This window comes from Ptychodera flava, chromosome 8, assembly GCF_041260155.1.
Source record: "Ptychodera flava strain L36383 chromosome 8, AS_Pfla_20210202, whole genome shotgun sequence".
Classification (NCBI taxonomy): Eukaryota; Metazoa; Hemichordata; class Enteropneusta; family Ptychoderidae; genus Ptychodera; species Ptychodera flava.
This window is the reverse complement of record NC_091935.1, coordinates 26,759,900-26,770,263: the sequence shown is the minus strand read 5'-3', so window position 1 is coordinate 26,770,263 and position 10,364 is coordinate 26,759,900. Positions and strand designations below refer to the sequence as shown.

Here is a 10,364-nt window from a genome sequence, read left to right as displayed (position 1 = left end):
GCGCTACCCGCTAAGAGATTTTTGCGTAGGTCCAGCGGACGTTACCCGTTAAGAGATTTTTGCGTAGGTCAGCGGAGCGGAAATTATTGCTCTGGCTCGCGAGAATGACCCTATTCGTGTCAATTAAAATGTCTCCATTTTGTCATTGCAATTAAATTACGTGATCAGCGCTCCGCGTTCAGTAGTCAAGTCGAAAAGGACATGAAAGTCTCCTCTGTTAAAATGACATCTTCTGAAGAAAGTTTGTCTGTACAAAGGTGATCAAACAGTTTTTTTAAATGAAAACCACAGTTTGCTCTTGGTGTATTTGGAGCATGAGTATTTGAGGGCCTTGGACTTTTGATGTTTTTTCACTATTTTTGTGTTTATAATGACAACTTTTCTTGTTCTTCTCCTCAAAGCATGTTGAGATACACAGTATTCTGCTTGTCAACTCAGCTTGTACATGTGTAATTCCTCAGACTGTTATTGACTAGTAAATTCTGGTCCAGGTGGAGTTCAAATATAAATAATAACAGTGCATTGCACACGTATAGACCATGTGTTGGAATGTTTCAACAAGCTTTAGGAAGCAGAAAAAGAACCTGAAATCGGCATACCGAACAAAACTAGTGAAAAAATTATATATAGTTGCAGCTCATGGCTTTGATCTTTCTCTATACGCACTTACGCAGTTGCTAGGCGACCACTGTTCTGTGTGTGTTCTTTATACTAAAGACTATATTTTCCCAACTGGCTGTATTTATAGTCATTGCTCTAGATGAAAGAACTTCCAAACTTCCTTTCCAGATTTCTTCATCTGCTCCAGAGCGGTATGTATCTATACAAAATGAACACTGTCTTTTTTTAAACCAATCATAGATACTTTTGCGTTTTATTAGGATTCTGTTGCTGTGACATACCGTTTTCTGTATCGTGTTAATGATATCTTCCGCTCCCTTAGCTTTCATAAACTGTAGTTAAAGTGACTTATATTGGCAACGTCAGAATTGATTCAAAGCTTTTGCTCAGGTAAAGAATTTTGGTACAGTATATTTATTCCAATGATATGGAATCAAAATGTCGGTCAGAGCCCCTCGTACCTGAACCTCTACCACCTAATAAGCTGTGATAAATCTTGAACAATTAAAGTAATTTGTCTTTTATCTGAACATTGGCGCTTGAATTGAAGATCTATCGTATGCTTGGGAGAAAAAGGAAAAAAATCTTATTGAAAATTCATGATGTGAAAATGTCTAGTCTGTTATGTGTCCATTTTATGACTTCGTAGCCGTGAAAGAAATCCGTTGGGTGTGTTATAATAGGTAGTGCACTGGTGTGGTTTATATTCTCACACCATTTACTTGTCATGTCTAAAAATCTAAAGCTATCAAGCAACATACTCAGCCATGGATATTTCTTTGGAAGCATAGTAAGCTATGAGTTGCGCATGCGTCAGTGTCGAATCCGAATTTCTTTGCAGAACACTGATAAGAATTGATAAATTGACGTGTCTTTCAGACACTTAGTGATAACATTGAAACTACGTGATCTCACAACTTCACGTCTCAAGCTTTCTAAAACTTCCCGCCAAGCCGCCGACGGGATCAGCGCCTTGTGATACGCCACCAAGAGTTTCAGAGTCCTTAGGGAAGCCGTATTGGTTGTATTCCTCAAACTTTCTGTCCTCTTTGCATAATTCTTCAAACCAGTCTTGCGAGTCGTAGTTTACCAGCTGCCCGCCAAAATCCGATGTTAAGATCGCCGACGGTACATGGTCGTGTAAGGTGCCATATTCCTTGCCGTGAAAATGCAGCTGAATAGAAAAGAGAAACATCGTATTGGCACAAACACAGGTATCGAATGGTAGATAGTCAGGTGCAGCCAACGAACAATGCACTTTTAAATGGGTCCTTACTATAATAAGATATAGTGTGCATGACAAATAATGTGAACTAACTAATTTTAAGTTATGAGGGTAATTAATTAGCTGTTCATAATTTGCCCTCCCACTGAAATTTTTCGACTTACCCTCCCGCACTCAAATTTCATTTTTACCCACTCCCCACTTATTTTTGCCTGTTTCCCCTCCCCACTGTGAATTTTTGAAGCTCCCCTGCCCTGTGGCGAAAAAAAAACTTTCCGATTTCCCCAGCCCTGGAAAAGATTCCTCTCAAAATTTTGTCATTCCATTTCCCCTGCAGACATGAAGCTACCCTACCCTGTGGTGAAAACACTTGTCGATTTTGTCGATTTTTTCGCCATGTCTTACTTTAAAATTAACAACCAGTTTGTTAATCTTCCCACTAACAGCCAAAACACAATTAAGACATAAAAACACACTAAAGCACATACAAGACAAGTTGGGTGATGTGTGAAGCCACTTTCCCTTTATTAGAAGGCTAAGTAGTCTGGGTAACCTGTAAAAGGTATAAATACTTACCCTGTGTCCCCATCCCCGGAAACACCATGGCTCAACTTCCCCTGTCCCCGTTTTAAAAGTAGCTCCCCCTCTCCTCGTTTTTGCCAAGCCCTGTCCCCAGGACAATCAACCGATAGCTGCCCTGCCGACAAAAAAACTAAAATTTGCTCCCGCGGGCCCCTGCCACCTAAAATATGTCCCCTGCCCTAGCAAAATTAAAATTTCCCCTGCCCTCAAAAATTGCTCCCGGAATAGCTTTTTCAATGAATAGCTCCGTTGGCTGCACCTGGATAGTCTGGGTTACTCAAGCATATAAGAGCCATACACAGTAATGTACAGCCTGATTGGAATCCCCCGTGAGATGAACGTCTGTAATTCTTCGCGCTAGTTTCGAAGGTAACTCTGTCATTGCTATCGTAGAATGTTTACTTTTGAAAACATATTGTTGGATCAACACACTGGAAACGTGGCTTTGCAACACCTCCGTCTTTTGGAGGGTCTATGTCTTAAGCAACAACGACATCAGTGATTTCCAGCTCCCTACAAATATATGCATGAGTGTTTCATCAGGTTGGTTTTCAAACTGTGCATAGTAGATGGAGAAAGACCAAGGAATTTCGAACTGCCCCGAAGACATTATTGATTTGGAAAACAGAATATGTACTATTATTACATTTGCAGTAACGATGTATTTTGACTGTGTTGTACAAATCCCTTCAAATATTTTGTAAGGGTCATTGATGTATGCGAAATTCAAGAAAATCATCTTCCTCTTTCCTGTCTCTTCATTTGATTTCTTTCGATGCGTATATTTACACACTTGCTTGTTTACTCAGGTAGTTTGTTGTAAGCATAACATATCGGCAACTTCAAAAGTTGAGGGTGACACGCGCCTCAAAACAGTAAGTGTTTAAACTTTAATTAGGGAAACTTTAAATAATTGTCCCTTTATGATTAGGAGTGTAAATCTGGGGTCACTATGCAAAGTTTTGGATTAGAGATACAAATGACCTAAATATTACCGAGATTTGAAATTTATGGTGTATGAAATTGTTAGAAATCCCTTTTAGCAGTATCATTTTTGCCTTTTATTCGATAAGATGGTTTGAAATTAAATGCAACTTGTGTAAAAATGCTAACCCAAGTGTAACCACAGGATCTTTTCTCAAACGTTGGCGACAATCACGCAAATTAGATTACAACTTCTTTCCACAAATTTAGCTGCCGCAAATATACACGTAGTAAAGCGCCTAAATTCGATGGATCAAGTCCATCACCAAGGATTGAAATTGAAATTTTCTAAGACAAAATCCGAAACATCTCATCGAAGATTTGATGCTGTATATTTTTAGGTAAGTAAACTGCAAAATTATGCTTGGGGCTTTAAGTCTAACTTAATGGAGAAAAAATACATTTATTTATCATTTAGTTTGCTCGAATTTTACATTTTTGACATGCGGCGAAAACTGCATTTACTACACTGACTTCAAAAGTCCACACAAGGAGCATGCAAGAAAAATACTGTGAAAATTTGATAGTCCGCAAAACTGTGCTCGAGACGCACTTGACCTTAACTTACCCGTTTCATCATTTTCTCAGGCATCAACGGTTTAGACATGGCAAACACAGTAGCGAAGATCTCGGGCTGACGGACGTAATGGGCGGCCTTGAAACGGAGAGGAATGGCATTCTGGGAAAAAATAGTTGAAAGACACGAACGACAATAGATTAGGCCTAATTGAGACTTTTACAGTGTAAATTTCATTATGGGCTTCCAAACTCAAACCCTGGTATCACAGTTTTTTACTTTAAGCCCCGTACACTAATCCAATTACATTCAAAGTGTTCTTGTATGCTTCTCAGTACACTGTCGTTTATCATTTACGTGCTCATTGTCATACGACAACCGACCACGGGGGCACATAGGGCCTAAATAGCCCATTAAAATATGAGAAAGAATACTGCTAATAAACCTTATTTTGTGTAAGAGCCTTTTTTCCTTGTTCTCTTCTCTTATGTTTGAATGTATCCTCGCTTTGTGTATGTGAGTCACGACGGTTCAGTGTTAATTTATATGAAAGGCAAACTTCCTGTACGAAAAGTTCACCAAGAGATGGCGCACTACAACTACAACATCATTAACACTGACCGTCATGACTCAATGCACGAAACGAGGAAACACAGGGCGAGAGAAGAGAACAGGTGCAGCCAACGAACAATGCACTTTTAAAGGGGTCCTTACTATGATAAGATATATTATACATGACAAGTAATGTGAACTGACTAATTTTAAGTCATGAGGGTAATTAATTAGCTGTTCATAATTTGCCCTCCCACTAAAATTTTTCAACTTACCCTGCCGCACTCAAACTTCATTTTTACCCGCTCCCCACATATTTTTGCCTGTTTCCCCTCCCCACTGTGAATGTTTGAAGCTCCCCTGCCCCGTGGCGAAAAAAACTTGCCGATTTCCCCTGCCGTGGAAAAAATTCCCCGCAAAATTTTGTCATTCCATTTCCCCTGCAGACATGAAGCTACCCTACCCTGTTATGAAAAAAACCTCGATTTTCCCCGGCCCTGAGAAAAATGTTTGCATTCCCATGTAAACACATACTGCAGTGGCCTTGTATTTGGTTTCCATCTCGCAGTACATTGAGTGAGATGTGGGGTCAATCGATAGGCTAAGTTACCTTTAAAAGGTATAAGTACTTGCAGTGTGTCCCCATTCCCGGAAACACCTTGGCTGAAATTTCCCTGTCCCCGTTTTAAAAGTAGCTTCCCTTCCCCTCGTTTTTCGCCAAGCCCTGTCCCCAAGACAATCAACCAATATCTGCCCTGCCCGACAAAAAAAATAAAATTTGCTCCCCTGCCACCTAAAATATGTCCCCTGCCCTAGCAAAATTAAAATTTCCCCTGCCCTCAAAAATTGATTCCGGAATAGCTTTTTCGATGAATAGCTCCGTTGGCTGCACCTGAAGAGAACAAGGGAAAAAAAGACTCGTACATAAAATAAGGTTTGGTAGCAGCATTCTTTATTCTTTCTCATATTTTAATGGGTAATTCATGTGCCCCCTGTGAACCGACCGTACGCGTTACCGCATGAAAGTTGACAGAACCAGACGCTCGATCGTGTCACCCTCAGGGTACCAGCCCATGTAAACAAGTTGTCCGTGTAGAGTACAGCCGATAGGGGTGTTGCGGCTCTCTTAGGAACTGGTCAGTTTCTTCGGCCGGGGGGGGGGGCCGGTGGATTCATGGGGGGGGGTCACCGTGTTTTTGACTTTGGTGATAGGGGGGGGGTCACCATGTTTTTGAAATGCCCAATAGGGGGGTCAGTGTGTTTTTGAATTTCGACACAGGCTCATCATTACCTAAAATGCATCGTGTCAGCCACAAATTTCATCCAGTTGCATTTTTCGGCGCGCCCTTCGGGCGCGTAACTTTAATAATCAGACATATTTTTCAGCACGCCCAACTTTAACATATCAGGCATACACATATCAGAGATATATGTATGTTCAATATTTTTCAGCGTGCTCTTCGAGCGCATTACTTTAATATATCAGACATTTTTCAGCACACCCTTCCTGTGCATTACTTTAATAAACAAGACATATATATCAGAGATATCAGGATGTTTCACATTTTTCTCCGCGCCCTTCGGGCGCCATACTTTAATAAATCAGAGATATATGCCAGGGATATCTTGATGTTTGCTAAGTGAAAGTGTACTATTATTAAATATGCATTTCATATGAAAAGCATGACAAATTCCTAATACTTTTCTGTTCTCTCTATGAGAATTCAGTATGAGAAAGCAACATGCACAAATATCAATGTTACAAGAAAAGGTCATCTCAGACTCTGCACACATCAGATTTGGCTAAAATGCCTCTTTATGGTTCCTCAGGAGATTTAATTGGATGGCTGGCAAGTCTTAACACCCATCAAAGTTTTTGATTTACTCCTTTTTCCTGTTTGATATTAATAATTGACATCCATTTCTGTACAACACTTCAGGACATCTGGTTAGACATAGAAAGTGTGAAATACATTCACAGCTCATTCAAAATGTACTGTATTCAAACTTTAAGATTGACACTTTGAAATTCCTATCTTACAACTGACATGCCAACAGTTTCATTAAAACACAGAATGACTCTTAAAATATAAATGTATGTAAAATATAACACAACACACACTATATATACACACACACACACACACACTATATATATATATATATATATATATATATATATATATATATATATATATATATATTTACATTTATATATATATATTACAGTATTATATTATTACATATTACAGTTGTCGCATGCGGGGGGTCACCCTGTTTTCAAAATTTGGAACAGGGGGGTCACCCTGTTTTCAAAATTTGGAATGGGGGGGTCAGCCACTTTTTGACATCGGCAAAAAATAATCCACCGCCCCCCCCCGGGCCGAAGAAACTGACCAGTCCCTTAGACATTTCCATGATCGTTCGCAATCTGCACTCACACGAAATAAAATTTCAATATCGATTATTAGTGACTTTTATGTGATTTTTAGATGGTTACTTACAACGAAGAGGTCCATTGATCTTTTGGAGTCAGACGGTTTCATTTTGGTCATCATTTTCAAAGACATTCCTTCCAAGTCCTGGACAAACACGATACCGTTCACCTGCAGCTCCTCGTCTTCCAAAAGCTTGTCATACGTCATCAAAAATGCTGTCAAAACTGAATCACTACTGTAACGGTCCGGATCCCATTTGCCTGGGAAAGAGTGGGATATGATATACATGTACGGCTCGAGAGAAGCACAATTTTCGTCCAAATTAAAATTCAATCTATGTTTAATCATTGTTTATTGTGATGCGGCTAGTCACTGTGCGTAATCCACCGGAAACGCCTTGCAAAGCAGACTCTATAAAAATCATATTTTATCGTCTCATACCAAAATGTTACTCTTATGGTATCATATAGTAGCAATCAAGCGCCGAAGGGACGGCTATGAATCTTGGTTTTTACCGGTACCAGTTCACGACATACACGCGCTCGGTACCTCTTTCGCGTCGTCGACATATTTATGATATTTCTTCGACCAATGATCTTGAACTGGTCGTAAATGTATATCCCTTTTAGGGGGTGCTTTATATCTTAAACAAATCCCTACTCATTAAGATATGGTGAATCACAAATTTCCCTGGCCCAGAGCACAACAAATGTTAATATACAAGGAAAGACAAGGATGTCTCTGTCCTGTTCTTTTTGCAGTAGGGATACATTGTAGCCCTACTAGTAGGGATACAGTTGTAAATGTTAGCTTGAGTTAAAAGGACGTTGACCTCAGAAACCTTTAAACGTTATTATTAAAGTTTGATAAGCTCATCATCAATATTGTACGACTTTGTCTTCCTACCTCGTGATACATCATGGTTAAAGGTAAACAAAAGTGTCACTTTTTACTTTATAATTGCATTGCATACGAATTTTGCTTCAGCATATCCACGGCTCCATATCACAGGCCGTATCTATGACCTTACTAGCGACTATGTCACACTGCACCGTGCGGCCGTAAATACCAGAGTTGTCATGAACACAGCGCGTCCGCCGAGGCTGCACCGCATGAAGCCAGCCATATGGCAATCTGCTCGGTCTCTTCTCTGTGCATTGCGCAGTTATTAAGCAAATCAAGCATAGTAGTTGCGTGTGATATGAAACCTATTATTAAAGTTTGATAAGCTCATCATCAATATTGTACGACTTTGTCTTCCTACCTCGTGATACATCATGGTTAAAGGTAAACAAAAGTGTCACTTTTTACTTTATAATTGCATTGCATACGAATTTTGCTTCAGCATATCCACGGCTCCTTATCACAGGCCGTATCTATGACCTTACTAGCGACTATGTCACACTGCACCGTGCGGCCGTAAATACCAGAGTTGTCATGAACACAGCGCGTCCGCCGAGGCTGCACCGCATGAAGCCAGCCATATGGCAATCTGCTCGGTCTCTTCTCTGTGCATTGCGCAGTTATTAAACAAATCAAGCATAGTAGTTGCGTGTGATATGAAACCTTTCGTATATACGCCTTTAAATTGTTCGATCGCGGAGTTGCAAAACCATACTACTATCTCAATTCGGGCTCGGCGATGTCGCCCGCCGCGCTGTTACCGATGATATTGTATCAATCTGGATCAACGTGACCTTTCCGCGACCAAGGCAAACTAAAAGTATGTTGTACTATTGTACGGTTTTAATTATGCTGATCGTGACCAGGATTAATGAGTCTACTCTGTCTGTATAAAGACATATACATGCTCGGATGTTCATGAAAATACTTACCAATTCTGAAAAGTATCACGGTTCGTCCTTCCTTATCTCGTTCGGGACATATCGTCATCATGTCAGTCTCGTAAATGTGTTTATAAAGTGACGGCTGGTAATTGACGAATAGTTCTTTATATTTACGGCGAACGTCGTAGTAATGTAAAAGCATGTCGTATGCTCTTTGGACGTCAAATTTCTTATTTCGCAGATACCTGACGAGGAACGCATCATCGGGTGGTAACTTCACTTCTGGTTTTTCCTTTGCAAACTTTGCTCTCAATTCGTCTATTTTCTGGTCTCTGGTCTCCGGGTCCTCATTCAATTCCAGTCTGGCTTTCTCTTTGCTTCTCTCGCTCAGGTTACAAACGTAACGACGACGGGAATCAGATGCCATTATTTCGACTATGAATTTGACTTTCAAAATATCTCCAAGCTTGTAGCGGTACGGAGTGCGCGGTTAGCTCGCGGGATCGCAAGTCGACGACGTAGCTCGTTTCTTCCTCTCAGATGAACTTTGTCCTGAACCCGGAAGTACATTTTATATCGTAAAACACCTCTCGGATCGACAAGCTGAGAGGATAGTAAAAGTTTTGTTTGATATATTATCCAACAGGCGAACGCTAAATTTCAGGATGGGCTTTCCAGTGTCGAGCAATGGGGAGTAAAGTGCCTAGTTCAAGGCACAACACCGTGCTAGAATCGATCTCGAACTCACAATCATCGGACAGTTTAGTCCGTTACTCGGGGCTTAGGCCTACAGGTCTCCAACTCACCATCCTTCGACTTTCAGCGACAAGATTAGGTCAAAAGGAAGGGTTGATAAAGGGTTTGTTTCTCAGCATCCTTGTGCGCGTTGATCTAGACGGGCAGGGCCACCCCTTTTCCCTATTTGATTCATTGTAAGAATTAACAGGTACTATTACAATGCGCTTCGCACAGCAGAAATATGGGTGTCTATATCGCATTTACACGTACCGCATCTCAATGCTGAGTACCTAGAAATTAATGTAATGATGCGTGTCTTGCTGCTGTGTTTCGGAATTACTGCATTACGTCAGAAGTCGGACCTTATAAACTCAAAATAAAGGAAAATAAAATAGAGCACAGAGTCGCCGAAATCTCCTTTGTAGGAGATCTGGGATGAGCTGCAAATCTTAAATGTTCAGTATAACGTAAACGGGAATCCAATCGCTTCCATCACACTATCCTTAGTTTTTGATTCACTCCATTGGCAATGAACATGTGCCTTGTCCATGGCATCGCCAAAAGACACAGGGGCATGGGGTGACCATTGTTTATTCATCGCCAAATGCCAAAGGGCCACGCTTACGAGCAAACTGGCAAAAAAGTCACAATTTATGGAGAAGTGCCGTCATAGATTATACTACACGTATGTCTGAACAGTTTATAATCCTATTACAGAGAGCGAGTCAGACCAACAAAATTACGCTGCCATAAATACCTGACCAAAAGGAAAGTTAGGCTAGTTTTCTAGAGTAAGAGACGCTAGTTAACGTATGACAATTTTATTGCAATTAAAGAAATGGTAACAAGAAATATCGTTGGAAAGAGGATGAAGGCACAACTTCACTCTTCTAACAGGTGGTTTTGAACACATTCCAGGT

The 10,364-nt window shown here is 40.4% G+C and overlaps 1 protein-coding gene across 1 annotated transcript; it reads right to left on the bottom strand.

The window, feature by feature from the left end:
* Positions 1 to 307: 307 nt before the first annotated feature.
* On the bottom strand, positions 308 to 9,267 carry LOC139138918 (alpha-tocopherol transfer protein-like). The gene is made up of 4 exons (XM_070707518.1): positions 8,755 to 9,267; positions 6,986 to 7,179; positions 3,981 to 4,091; positions 308 to 1,795 (listed from the first exon to the last, which is right to left on the bottom strand). The coding sequence occupies exons 1-4, from the start codon at positions 9,131 to 9,133 to the stop codon at positions 1,541 to 1,543; spliced, it is 939 nt and encodes a 312-aa protein (XP_070563619.1). The 5' UTR covers positions 9,134 to 9,267; the 3' UTR covers positions 308 to 1,540.
* Between the last annotated feature and the right edge of the window lie 1,097 nt (positions 9,268 to 10,364).